At 29.5% G+C, this 15,581-nt stretch overlaps 1 protein-coding gene across 2 annotated transcripts in view; it reads left to right on the top strand.

The window, feature by feature from the left end:
• Window positions 1–15,581, top strand: part of LOC136984475 (lysine-specific demethylase 4A-like) — a 53,392-nt gene that overhangs the window by 26,009 nt on the left and 11,802 nt on the right. For both annotated transcript variants that reach the window (XM_067281474.1, XM_067281473.1), the window contains exons 11-14: window positions 69–258; window positions 4,217–4,293; window positions 12,215–12,379; window positions 12,867–13,061. In XM_067281474.1, the coding sequence (XP_067137575.1) occupies window positions 69–258; window positions 4,217–4,293; window positions 12,215–12,379; window positions 12,867–13,061 (627 nt within the window). The remainder of the gene's footprint in view (window positions 1–68; window positions 259–4,216; window positions 4,294–12,214; window positions 12,380–12,866; window positions 13,062–15,581) is intronic.

Genomic DNA, 15,581 nt, shown 5'->3' with positions numbered 1-15,581 from the left:
TATGTTATTCGTACTTTTATAATTTTTAATGTGATAAAGAATTAATTTATTTGAACTCAAAAATTTAGTTCAAGGAAGATGAACTTAATACTGCTTCAGAATTGCATGTTCCATCACAGAGTCCAGTTTGGATGCCTAGTATGTGTTTTGATGCTAATTATGAAACGCCAGATTTTTTTGATAAAAATCTACTTTTGGAAACGGATGGCACCTCTCCACTTTACATATGTACAAATTGTAAAGTGTGTGTTCATGCAAGTAAGATATTAATTTTATTTTTAATGTAAAAAGTATAAATATGACCATTTATACAAGTACCCCAATTCTGTTTTTATATGGTAGATAATTTTCCAGAAAAATGTGTGTAAAAATAAAATTGTCTTCATATGGAAAAATGGAAAATTGATTCCAGACCTTAGAAACTAGTAAAAGTAATATGATAAAATAATTAATATAATATGACCTTTTAAACACCGAAGTACTGCTAGCTTTTAACACCAAATGGCTTACGAAAACTATTCCATTAACTATTGAAAGAGTAGAAGAAATGAAATCATACAAACAATTTTATCTGACTCCCTTAATCACAGGATAAAGAAAGACTGATTGTCACTGCACATGACCAAATAAGTTGTAAAATTTACTTGTGTGTAGCAATCTTATACAAATTTAAAGAATTTTTTTTAAAAGAGCAGTTTTCTAGAAAATGAAATGTGAATATTTTTTCTTACAATTAAAATCACATTGAAGTTTTTAAAAAGGGAAATTTATTGAAATTATTAGATCAAAACAATTGTGTAAATGAGAATTGGGTGTACTGTATATTTTTATATTTAGATTATAAATATTGTTAATAATATAAATTTATTTACTGATGTAAAATAGACAATATACATAAGATACATATTTAATGAAGAAATTTTCAGATTGCCTTATTAATTTAGATTAAAATTGAACCTGTATTAAAAAATGTTAGTAAATAACAATCTTAGTATAATTTGTTTTAATAAATTTTCCAAATTTTCATTTACTTAGGAAAAATTTTTTTATATATATTCAAATTGATTTTTTTTATCAAGCAAAAAATATTTTTTAATTATTAAATTAATGTGAAAACAGTAAATTATACATTTGCTATTTAAACTGCATATTTTTATAGTGATTGTAAAATGAAATGAAAATTTTTCTTGATCAGTTCAGTATATTGTAAGTATCGGTAACAAATTATCATTCGTATGTTTATAAATAAAATTGCAAATTATCTGTTAGCAGTTATCTTATTAATATTGTAATAAAAAAAAGAAAAATTTTATATTAGTGCAAAGCACAAGTAATTATAGCTGTGTTATCTCACTTGATGCAACTATGTGATATTGAACATAAGGTTGTGTATGAATCTGCTGATGAATTACAATTTATTCAATGTTTTAAACTTTTTCCAATTTGAATGAAAATTGAAATGGCAGACATTAATAACCACATTACCCAAAATGTTATAATGAGGAAATCATTGCTTTTGTGTTCATTATTATGAGTGTAGCATAATGTACAGTACATTCAAACTTTTTGAATATCAAATAAGCAATTATTTGATGGAGTGTCAATTATTTTGGTAGTGTCTTGCCCCTGTAAATCATACTTTTTCTGTTAATAATGAAGTCATGCCAGTCATGTAGCTAACTCCATTCAGAAGAAAGTTTTTGAATTGAAATAACATGACTTTCAGCTTAAAGTGGAAGTTTATGTATAGTTAATTGAGGCCTCCTGCCCCTAAGCTTTCTATATCTGATTTTGACTTTCATCTATCTAACACTGTTTTTGAGATTAAGGAAAGACAGACAGACAAATGACAGTGGGAATTTGTAGGTCTACAATTTTTTCAAATTGCAGCCCAATAAGAAAATTTTTACAAAAATTTCTCCATTGGAATACTTGATAGTAGTGAAAATATAATTTAAAATAGAAATATGACATTGTTCTCTTTATCTACTGAGTTTTAATTGTAACTCATTCCATTTGCCAAATTAAGTGTTATCACAATAGGTTATCATCTGTAATGGAATTTGGTTACAGCAAAAAAATGTTCAGTTGAAGTTAGTACAGTGGAACCTCGGTATACGACCTTAATCAGTTCCTGATGTTTGGACTTATACCGAATAGGATGTACAGTACACCAAACCAACCTTTCCCATTATAAGTAATGTAAAAGTGATTAATCCATTCTCATGTAAAAAAAAAAACTCCTCTTGATATGGTATATTAATGGTGTTGTAAAATAATTGAAACACTGTTTGAGCACATTAATAAAAAAATAAATTTTATTATAGATTTTTAAAGTTATTACAGTAATAATCGCAAATAATTGCTTCTGATACGCTGTCGCCAGCACACTGTTTTTCAGTTATCCAAAGCAAAAGCGATTTCTCAACATGATGTAATTTCTCCGATCTCTGTTTAGAAATTGATTTAACCCCTTTTGCAACGTTAGCAGATTTAATAATGTCTTTATTTTTCATGATTGTCGATATCGTCATTCTTGGAATATGTTATGCAACAGAATGCCACCTTCATATTTCTCAACAATCTTTTTTTCAGTTCTATTGCAATTCTAGTAATTTTTTTAGTTTTCTGTTGCTTTTCATTTGCCTATTTGCAATTCATGATTAATAAAAATAATAAAGTTTTACTTACAAATTAAAATCAGAAGAAATTTAACAAAGTTATAGACCATGGCACTGCAAACGTCTACTCTGGTCTAGTACACTGATAGTGCTACTTGTTCATAGACGGTGCGTATAATTGAATTAAGTCATATACCGAACAAAAGTCGTATACCGAACAGAATTTGTTTCGTCCAAACAGGATGTATTCTGAATTGGATGTATTCTAAAGCAGATGTATACTGAGGTACCACTGTATTTGGAAAAGAGTATTGAAAATAAATTTGATAATAATTAATTAATTAAATATTTGTTAGTGAACTAAAATTGGCATAAAAACAAAAATGTTATGAAGTTAATTTTATTTTTTGAAAAGATTCAGTATTGTGAGATAATGACATTCAAAGATATTGTTTGATATGTCAGAGAAGATGGAATTATCTATATATATCGTAAACTATCATATTTCTCCAAAAATAAGACCTAACCGGACAATAAGCTTTAGCATGATTTTTCAGAATGTTCATAATATAAGCCCTACCCTTACAATAAGTCCCAGTTAAGATCGTCAGCCAGATGGTCATATTTAATATGTCTGTTGCAACCCACAACAGACGTATTGAATTATAAAATAATAATAATATATAAATAAATATTATTATTATTGACATTAATACTTAATTATAATTTATATTATCATTTATTTTAAGTGTTTGTAAATACCCAAGTGAACACTTTTGGACAAGACCTCTCCTAAAAATAAGACCTAATGCATCTTTTGGAGCAAAAATTAATATAAGATTCTGTCTTATTTTCAGAGAAACACAGTAGTATATTTATGTCAAAGTAAAGATTGTTATATATTGTACTGTCATACAGACAGCACAATATGTAACAAGTCACATTGTCACAAGTAAACACAGTGATAAGTTTGAGATGAATTGGAATTGATTTTTGTTATACAGAGATGAAGAGAGAGCAGAGAATATAAGGAATATTGTTTTTGTAAGAATATTTTAATTTTAAATTGCTGTTGTGGCAAATTTCACTCATTCCAAGCAATGCCCGCAAGAGTTATATCCACATAATTTACCTGTGACTTTTACTGTATGAGAGGAGTCAGTCATATGATATCTCACAGATACCAACGTTTTTTCTTGAAAAGTATTTGTGCATGTCTTCCAGGTTGAAAAATTAGGAAGGTAGAAATTTTTAAGATTATTTTTATAAAATTTTAAATACAAGAAATGTTGAAAACTACAAGTTAAAATTTTCATTGTATGGATAATTAATTTACGCAATAATAAATTTAATATAATGTATGTAAAGTTATTTCTGTATATTATATCTATTTTAAAGAGGTGGTAATTATTTTGTACAGTTAATACAGATTATTTTTAAATATAGATTTAATATTGATGCTGCATATATGTAAGATACTTAAAATTATTTAAGATATTTAAAAAGTATAGTGTCTTCAGTAAAAATTTAATAAATATAATTGAAATTAATCAAAAATTTTCTTTATTTATGATTATTTTGTAATTTTATTTTAGCATGTTATGGCATTACTGCAGAATCTGATTCTTCCTCGTGGAAATGTGCAAGATGTACATCAAATGCAATAGATGCTGTAAGTACATTTTCAAATTATAAATTGTATATAAATTTAAATCATATTTTTTATTTATTTATTTTGAATATGAAAAAGCTTGTTTAGGTTAGGAAATGTTCAAAATCATTTCATGTTTTTATTAAGTTATTTCTTAACCTGTTTTTCATGTTTTATTTAAATTTTTTCAATTTCATGTTTGCAGAATATTCTTGAAAATTTGCAGTTTTCCAACACATTTATACACTTTTACAACATTTCCAACATATCATATACAGCAGGGGTGGCCAACTTTTGTGTACATAAGATCCACTTTTTATCCTAAAAATGTGTCGCGATTGACTTGTTGCCATAGGCTTAGTCTAAGTGGGGCGGGGAGATGTGAAATACATACTATGTTTATACACTGTGTTTCAGTACGAGGTGCATCCTGCGAGCTATGGATAGATAAGCAGAATATATGTTCAAAACTATTTTTTATTTTTTAAATCACTTATTAAGTTTTCGAGATATGGGTTCATAAAAAAATTAATTTCCAGACCCAACTTTTGACATTTGCAGCTACGAGTTCATTCCGCATAGGCGGTACCTAAAAAATCGATTTTTGGACACTTTCAAGATAGATTTTCAGTAACTTAAAATATAATTTAATTTTTTTATCAATTGCAATGTGTAAGTTGTGGTACTATTTGTTCGTAAATATGAAAAAGTTGTTATAAAAATGCACAGTATGGCTGATAATTTAATTACAATATTTTACTTTCGCAATTTTTTTGGGGGCCAGGAAAATTTATCATGGAAGAGTGATATAAGATTTTTAGATTTATTTTTTGCTAATCTATCAATAGCTCGCGGGAGTGCATCTCGTACTGAAACGCCCTGTATATCTACCTATGTAAAAAGCAATATAATTGTTTAACGGGCCAAAAAACAACATGAGTAATTATTAACAATACTTACTAATTCAAATTATCTACAGATAAAGACAGATTTAGAATTTATTTTATTACCTTAATATTAATGGGAGGACTGAGTTTACATGTTCTCTAACCAAAAAATCATAATTAGGTGTATATCCTGACAAAGATAATAATAATGAGTCTCCAGTATGGGAACAGTCAGGACAGAACGTTGTTTAGTCTTCGTTAATTTTAAGTATGAAAATGCCGATTCACACAGGTCCGAAACCAGAATAAATATATTTGCTACATTTGGTGATACTGGAATATTTTTATCGGTTGACGTATTTCCAAAAATCCAAAATATAGAGGTCTGTTGCCGAAAAAGCTCACTTATCAAGTAAATAGATAGGTTAGAAAAGCCACAATTTAATTTAAAACATAAAGAAAAGGTACTTACAATTTAAAGAGGAGAAAAATTAAAACTCAACGTTGTCACCGTGGATAAATAATATTCATTAATAATTATATTGTTAATACTAAAGAAAAGAAGTTACCGTATGACAGTACCAAATAGTCAAGCTAAATGACTGTTTTCTACGAGTTCAGTCATAACTGCATGCATATTGTGCTTTTGCGCGTTACGTTCACGCGTTGCGTTCAATTATAAGTGTAACACTTTAAGTCAAGACATCGCGAGCGATCGACCAAAATTGGCTTCGCGATCGACCGGTCGATCACAATCGACTTGTTGGCCACCCCTGATATACAGTATATGTATATAATTTTTTTCAAAATTAACATGTAGTTTAGAATAACTACATAATTAATTTGTATTTAATTATATATTTAATTTAAAAATTAAATAGATTAAATTGAATCATTTTTTCATCAAAAAAAATCAATAAATTTATTAATTTAGTTAAAAAGACTTATAAAAAGGTGTATGTGAGATAAGCAGGTGGTCACAGGGCAATTCCTTAATGACCACTTAATCTGCACAGATCGGTAAGATCTGATCTTTGTCGTTTGCATGGTCTAAATCAAGTGGCGAGGGAAGCGAGCAAGTTGGCAGGTGTCCTTGGATAGACAGGAGACAGGTTTAACAAATAAACAAAGCATTTATTAATCTCTAAAGTTAACATACAGGAGTTCTACAAGGCTAAACTCGGTTAAATGTAATTAAATACTAATATATATAAAAGGGCAGCTCTTAGCTAAGCCTATTCTTGTTTCTGGGGCAGAGAGTTCACAAATCACTAACAAAAATACCTCTATGAGGAAATGAATGGCATGCATTGATAAGTTCATAGGAATCATAGCCCTAGTCAATATGGCAAAGCTGTATGGAAGTTTGAAGCCGTGATCTGTCTTCTACCGGCATCTTCTCCTTTCATTGAGCCAAGCGACAAATGTATCACATTGACAAGTATAGCTTCCTTTGTATCACTCTGAGCTTCCAGGGGCTCAAGCTTTTATTTGATTGTCGTAGGAAAGGGGTTACATGATCATCCATGTTGATGATGACAGTGCATTTTATGACACATATGTGTCAACTTTCCCATCTGATTGTTGACAATCGGGGTGACATCCAATCCAAAAATCTATCTAATAGATAGATTTTTTTCTTGGCAGATGTTTACAATCTTTCAAGAAAAATTTGCATTACAATTTTTTTTCAAATTTTTCTTCCAAAATTCGCAAATTTCACACGTAGTTAGGTTATTATCGGAAACTTTAAAAAGAGAACACAAACTTTATATAATTTGTAACAAGATGACTGCTGAAATACAATCTGAGTTTAAATTACTTCTAGATATACTGTTTCTTACATAAGTAAATGACAAATGCAATACAAAAAAAATGAAACAAGATATATTTTCATTTCAGAATAAATGTATTGGCTAAGATTAACACAGTTAATGTTATCCAATACATTTATTCTTTTCCTGCAAAATAAAATGGTTAATGTCTTTATAGGATAGTCATAGAAAGATGATATTGTGACTTTCATGCAAATGTTAGTTTTTAATACCTCTCAATTTTTGTTAAGTAGTTAATATCTTCAAGTTAATACAAATCATAAATCAGTTATGTCAGGTCTATCCAGTAGTGTTTAATTAGCTCAAATGTCTGTTTAGTAAAAATAAATAGCATACCCACTCCAATCAAAATATCACCAATCAAGGAAGGCCATTCTAGATCTTCTCTTGAAGATCTAGAATGACCATCTAAAATTTTAACAAGTTAATAATAAATTTTATTTCTAAAGATGGTGTACCTGGTTCAAAATCTAAGAAACAACCCAGAGACTGACCAATTTTAAATGAAGCACTTGCTTAAAATAATAAGCTGAATTCTTTCTAATTAATCTATTAATTGAATATCTCAAAAAGGTAACAGTTACCCAGTCAATGAAACCTTATCATGGAATTGAACATTTTAAAATGTATCTTGATGATAAAATTTTTAAATTAATTAATAATTTCTGTTGTTGGTGTATCTTCAATTCAGTCTGAATTATCATTTTTGTAGATGAAATGAAAAAGAATTCTTAGATGAAAAATAAACTTTTAAATATTTAAAATATTGAATGATCTCTAATCTTGAACCTTCCAGGAATAGCTGGTCTGAGTTTTTCAAAATCCCTTCCTTAAATCATAACTTTACATTTGTCTTATTAATAATTAGATTATTATTATAACAACACTGATTTAAAATATTAAGTTTGCCTAAAAGGCCACTACACAGTCAACCAGCAACATCATCAGCATGCAATAAACAGTTGATCTCCACTTCCAGTGATAATGATATGCCCAACAACAAAAAATTAACTTGTAGCTAACACAGTAAGTCATTAAGAAACAAAATGAAAAGAAGACTTGAGTGGATCATCGTAAGCAAAACTTTTATTGGAATAAATTGCCTTTGTTCTCTGATAGTATCTTTCTGTTACATATCTGACATTCAACATAAATGCCTTGAGTAAATTACAAACTTACCAGATATCTGCATTACTACATTTTGAGTGTAATAATAATAATAAATCACGATCAATTGAACCAAATGCTTTCTTATTATCAATAAATGTTGCATATTAGTTTTTCTTTCTTATATAAGATTGACTGAACTAACCCATTCAAAATAAAAATATTATATCCAGTTTTTCTTTGCCTGACAAAAGCACCCTGCCAAGAAAAGATGACCTGTAAATCTTCCATCCAAAGATAAAGATGATTGACTAGAAGAGGAAAAAATAGTTTTCTTATATTAATTAGTCCAATTGATATGTAATTTAAAGGTAAATTTCTACTTTCCTTTTTAAAAATTATTCTTAAAACTATTACTTTCCCATGATTATAGAAAAATAGATGTAATTTAAAATACTTAAATAAAGGAACTACCTTGTTCAAAATCTCATTTGACAAATGCTTAAACATCTTATTGATATTTCGTCTAATCTTGGGGACTTCCCAAAATTGAAAATCACAAATTCCAGTTACCTGAAAGTAAATAGATCATCCAATCATAATGGTATTTCAGTCTCAAATGAATAACTCGTTAACCGCCATTTCTACACCTGAAAACATATCTATTAAATAAGCTTCCAAATCATCAACTGAAAAAATTTTGTTTTCTAAATTTCTGAGGTCTGAATCTGTTTTATCAATTTCCAAAAATCTGTCAAATTCCTAAACTCAAGTAATTGTTGGTCAGTTTTCAAACAAACAAAACTTTTTTCGTAGTTCAATATAACAGTCAGTTTTTTGTTTTGACAATATTCCTCCAAAGACTGCCAAATTTTTGGTCCATGAAATCTTTTTAATGCCTTATTTTTAAGCTTTTACTGGCTTAAACAGTCTTGATAAAAACCAGGTTTTAGCAAACTGTCTTGAGATTAAGGATATGATGATCATACCACACTGAAGCTTTTAGTAAGCTTTCCATCAGTATTATTCAGTAAACCAAAACGTGGTGTAATTAAAAATAAAGGCTCTAATAAAGGCCCTTTTGTTGCCAGGCCTTTATGACTTATGTAAACAGTTAGACATTTGAATTTTTTCTGTTTTAATCCCCACAAGATGTTAGAAACATTGATTTTCAGAAAAGTAATAATCAAGGTTGTGGGTTGGATGTGAAGGCTTAATAGGCCATATCTAGCTCATGGGCCACCAGTTTGTGATCCCTGGTTTAGTTGTACACACTTGAAAAAGGTGTAATGGGTTATTGTATCTTAATTTAAATAAAATAAAAATATAATCTGTATGTTACATTTTGCTTCATTTTGGATATTTATAGCTGGATTATAGTTTAATTATAGTTTTATTAAAAATAACGATTTTAGAATAGTTCACAATCACAGTGAATAAGAAAAGAACAACGGAAGCCAAAAACTAACCATTTTTATCAGAATGGATCGACTTAAATTGTTTTACATTGTCTAAGTGAGATGGAACATTTGATTTGTCAAAAACCATGTTAATAGTTAAAGGTTTCAACATAAAACGACATTATAAGACTAAACATAAATGATTTGCCAAACAATTCCCAGTAGGAAGCAATCTTCACAAATTAAAATTGAGAGATTCTGCTCAACTTGCATGACATCAATCCAAATTACAAATCATTAAATGACTGAGCAAGAAAAATGTACTGAGGCCTCTTTGCGTATTTCTTGGACTCATGCTAAACACATGAATTCATTTTCTGATGCTGATGTAGTTAAAGAATGCATGCTTGAGGCTGAAAATGCATTATTTGAGAATAAAAAAAGATGCAGTTGAAACTATTTGACATATTCCAATGTCGATATCTTTCAATACAAGAAACACATGTATTGGCAGAGAAAAATTGTCCTATTTAAAAAAGATTTTGACTGCCAGATTTTTGTGCTTTAGCTATAGTTGAATCATGGGACATCATGGACACAGCACAACTCTTGATTTTGTGCACTATTTGGAAAAAACCAGCAGTAAATTTGTTGAAGAATTTTGGCCCTTTTGCTGCTGTTAGAAACTATTTGAGGAGGAAACTTGTATAGAGCTGTAATGTAGTATACCAAAACAGTTGGACTTGGAAAAAAATTATATCGGTGACAACAGACAGTGCACTAGCAATGGTCAGAAGTAAGAAAGACTTAGTTCAATGAATGAGTAATTATCCGAAACACAATGAAATTTTGATTTTTTTTTTATTACTGTATCATTCATTAAAATGTGTTGTGCTGCAAACTAAGTCTCAGTCTGGAAAGTACAATGCAGGAAGTAATTAAAATAGTGAATTTCATCCATGTGAAATTGTCACTTACTGGTGGTCACTTTACTCACAAGTCATTACTTGAAACTAATGCTCAGAATGATTTACTACTACACAATAATGTAAGAAGGCTGAGCAAAGGTTGTGTTATGGAAATAGTTCTAGAATATTTGAAGGAATAAAATTATTTATGTGCAAAAATAATCATTCGTCAGCAAAGAATTATTTAGGCTTTATTGACTCAAAAGCAAGTATACCATCCACGGTGTTTCTAACTGACATATTTAAACATATCAATGACTTGAATATCAAACTATAATGGAAAGGAAGGTTTGTGTATGGACTCTTGTTAAGTTTTTCTAGAAAAATCAACCTCCAATGATTTTTTGTACTTTCCTAACCTAAAGGAAGTTTGTGTTAGCACTGAGAGTAGTGACATCAGCCAGTTGCCGATTTCATGCAAAAAAACTTAAATCCAAACTTGAAGTAAGATTTATCTATTTTAAAAAAAATTGAGAATGTTTTGTGAATTTTGAAAAAGTTTTTATTTTCAGTCTAATGGTGAATGAAGTAAAATGGCAGATGTTTTCAAATATTATAAAGCTGCCTTGCAGGTGGAAATGATTGAGTTCCAGGAAAACTAAGGACAAATATTCCAAGGAAATATTTATAAAAGACAAGTTCCAAATAATCTTTAATGTCAGCTATTGTGGATTACATGTGTGTGTGATAGTAAATACTCAGAACTAAAAACATTAGCCATAAAATTATATATAATGTTTGGTTCAATATATTTATGTGAAGCAATGTTTTTTGCAGACAAACTTCATAAAAAAAAAATAAATTTGTATCTTGACTTACAGATGTTTGCCTTCATGATCTGTTGAGAATCAGATGTACCAACTACATTCCAAATTTTAGCGGTAGTTTAAAGTTAAAAATGTTATTACTCATACACAAATATTTGTAAAATTGAACCATGCTTTTCTTTATAATCAAGTTTTTCCTGCTGTTTATAAAATTTTAGAAAAATTAGAATAAAAAGCTTTGTTTTACAATTTGGCATTTTTTTAAATCAGTGTTGTTGTTATTTTTTTTTTAAATTTACTAAAATAAAATAAAATCACATTTTTGAATTAGTGTAACTATAGTTCACAATGCCAAGCTGCAGTTTTAATCATATTTTTAATTAATTTCATCTAAAATATGTGCGCTCCACTTCAAATCAGTACTGTAATTTCTTGCTCTTGTACATCATACTTTTCTGTTAGCAATGGACTCGTGCTGGTCATCTATTAACTGCATTCGGGAGAAAAGTTTTGAATTGGAATAACATAACTTCTGGTTTGCATTGGAAGTTCATGGGTTAACTATATATGAACTTCCAATCAGGGATGCCTCTTGCCCCTAAGCTTTCCATATCATGTATCTAACTCTATTCTCAAGATTAAGGAAAGATGGACAGATGACAGTGGGAATAGGTCTACAGTTTTTTTCAAATGCAGCGCAATAACATCACACACTTGCAAAGTCCACACTTTAACTTGAAAAACAAAAAATAAATTATGATGAACATCACTCTTAACACCAACAATAGCCCAGAAAGAGATGTATAAAAAGTTGTTTTACTTCCAACACTCTTGGAAGTAAAACAACAACTCTTTTTCATTGAGTTAAACCATGAAATATTTTTTTAATGTTATAATCAGAAAGAGTATTGAAATATCTATTTAAAGTTTATCTTAAAAAACGTTTTATTTATTTATTCTTTTAAATATAAATTTTAGGAATGTTGTTTGTGTGTATTACGAGGAGGTGCATTAAAGCCAACTACTAATGGACAGTGGGCTCATGTTTTGTGTGCTATTTTAATACCAGATGTGAGTTTTGTGGATATCGTCAAAAAGGAACCCGTAGATATTAGTAAAGTGACTAGAGCTCGTCAAAAATTGGTAAGTAGTCCAGTATTTAAAAGATTTCAATTTATATAATACGTAAAAATAAAGACACATATAAGAAAGTGAGTTTATTTTTTAGTAATCTTAAAAATAATTGAGAAGATAGGAATGTTACTTTTAAAAATTGATTGAGATTGCAATTTAAAAATATCATATTTAAATTTATTTATGTAATATATATATAAATTAATACTAAAAGAAAGTAAAGTTATCTAATTGAAATCTCTTACAATAACCAATTTATATACAGCATTTTGATAATATTTTTACTCAAATTAATATGAAGAAAGATTTATGCAGATCATTACAACAACAGTTACTTTATTAGAACAATAATGATTTGATTTCTTGAAAAAACTAGTTATTATACTATAATGGTTACATAGTTTATTCAAAGTTAGACAATATAATTGTTTAGTTTAAAAAGTTTAAAATTATTAAATGTAATTTTGTATATCAATTTAATTTTTTTTTCTTCCAGAAATGCTCGTACTGCCATAAAATGTTCAGTAACTTTAATTTAGTAAATGGAATCTGCATACAGTGTTCAGCAGGGAAGTGTTCGTTATCTTTTCATGTAACTTGTGGTTATATGGCAGGTGTTACATTTGAGACGTGTGATTGGCCTGTACCTGTATATATAACATGTACTCGTCATACAGCTAATAAAGAAAAGGTGAGTTAAAGTTTTTATTTAATACATTTGTCATAATTATTTTATTATTTTAAAAGATGGTAAAATGCATCAAAATATAATTATATCTAAAGTGTTCATATATTTAGTGAAAACTTCCGTAAAATTTGGATATTTGTATTCTAAAGAATCTATAAAATTATAACTCATTATCTCATTAATACAGTAACTGTGTTTGTAATGAGCATATTTTTCAAAATTATTTCATTTGATACTGTTTGCAGTTTATAAAACCAATAGTAATATACTGTATATAGTATATAGGGTGTAGATATAAACATTTCATCTATATCTTGTTTCTAGTACATAATAATTAAATGCAATGGACTGGAATATAGCTAGTTGGCTATTCATTGGTTTGGATATCATTCACTTCCAATTTCCTTCAAATAGGGACAAATCCTATCTGGGCCTATGAAAGATAATGACATAGTTTAAATTAAATCATAGATCATCTCATGATCAGTACAAAATGTTTTTAATCTAGTTAAAATATTTCAGGGAGAAGTGGGTGGATATCCCATTGCAGGACCATTATAATGATGAGGATGACATTTTTGACTACTGTTTCGATGATATCAATATGTCTGGAGAATGTCTTAACATTCATTATTCAGTAAAACTCTAAAATGGTATCCTGCCTAAACAGAAAGAATTCTTTGGATCAGACTGAATTTCTGTGTTAAATTCTACTATAAGCTGAAAACTTGTCGAATGTGGTAATAGAATAGGTTTTTGGGTACGAAGAACATAACATAACCTAGACATTTGCCACCTAATCATTGCAAACATAAACTGTATTTTAAGAATGATTTCAACAACCTTGTCACGAAAACAAAGGTTGTTGCAAGGAGATGTGGATGCAAAGTCTTTTTTAAATTAAAATGTGTTCAGACAGGCATGTGTAAAGTAATATATGTGATATAAAATCTTTTATATCACATATATTACTTTACATATATTACTTTACTAAGTTATTTCAGAGACAACAATGTCGTTCCATTGGAATTAATCTGAACTTGATTTTGACAGATAGAATCTTACATTCAGCCAATCAAAATTCTCATTCTGTGTGCATACAGAAATAACAACAGGAATAAAAGTGCTTTTTATCATATGGTCACTATTAGTTATTGTTCAGTAGACATCATCAACAGCCAAAAGTCTAGAATAAAGAAACTATAGTATTAGTTAAAATTAAATAAAAAGTGGTGGCCATGTTAGACATTCAGTTTTGCTCACCTTCACGTGATACTGAGGTCACTTGGATGAGGATGTTGTTTCTCTTCTTACTGTAGTATCTTCTTTTAGCTATGATACATTCAATAATTGAAAGATGTCAAAATTTCTGGTGACATATAGAAATAATTTTAAAAACTTTTTAAAAATTTTGTGATTTTGCAATTGTATCCCTTGAACAAAATGGCAAAACTCTCCATACTGATCACACTTATGAAGTAATTTCTTTCCCATTGCAATTTTAAGCATTTTGGGTATTGCAAATAGAAAAGCAATTGATTCTGCTGCTTCAAAATTAATGCTAGTTTGTTTTATCTCAGCATCTGTTTTAAATGTCTGTTCAGAAAGCAAGTTTTATAAGAGCTTTGATTGTTCACTTTGTGAATTGTAGATAATAATAATAATGACTCTCCCATGGTCACCACCTGGTCGTGGTGGGAGAGCCCAGTAATTTTACTGATCCATAGGGCAATGCAGGCTGGAGCACAAGCTCCTGGTAGGGACACCCATGCCAGTAAGGTCTATGGGGAGAAATGAAGCTAAGAGTGACCACACACCCACATTCTGTGGAGATACGTATTATGGTAGTAACCAGATCCAAATGTGATACCGGCTCGGACGTCGCCCGGGTTAACAAGGTCCGCGTTCGTGAGTTAGGCAGAGGCTCACGTTCGAAAAATAGGCCACAGTCTCCCCTGGTTACCGGTGGCGAAAGCAGCACCGGCCCAAGCATGGCTACTGCAATGCCCTCAACAGATGTGAGGAACCAACCCAGCCTTGGTGTTTCTGTGGCAATGCATCCACAGACCACAAAGGCTGGAAAACCACGCCAACGGATGAAATGGACGGTAGAAATGAATGAGTTTATCATCCGTACTTACTACACGATCACAAAACTCGAAACAAACATGACAGCATACAGACAACAACTATACCATAGATTCACACAACAGTATCCTCATCTCACTGTCACCGAACAAAGGGTTGTTGATCAAAAAAGAACAATTATACACAACAACCTTATTCCACAAACAACACTTGAACTTTTCAAACAACAGGTTGCTGATCAAATACATCAACAGACAGAAACATCTAACATTAATGAAGATCATGTAACCTGTCAGGATAATCCAGTAACAAGCATTGATAATAACACACATACAACAATTAGCACTAATGATACTACAGACACTTCCTCATCCATCACTGATAACATAGACATGGATTTAGTTAATACGCTCTCACTTATATTTCAGGAAACAC

Source organism: Centruroides vittatus, unplaced genomic scaffold (assembly GCF_030686945.1).
Source record: "Centruroides vittatus isolate TY-2023 unplaced genomic scaffold, ASM3068694v2 contig_920, whole genome shotgun sequence".
In the NCBI taxonomy this organism is placed as follows: domain Eukaryota; kingdom Metazoa; phylum Arthropoda; class Arachnida; order Scorpiones; family Buthidae; genus Centruroides; species Centruroides vittatus.
The sequence above is the reverse complement of the archived record's forward strand: the minus strand, read 5'-3'. Positions and strand labels throughout refer to the sequence as shown.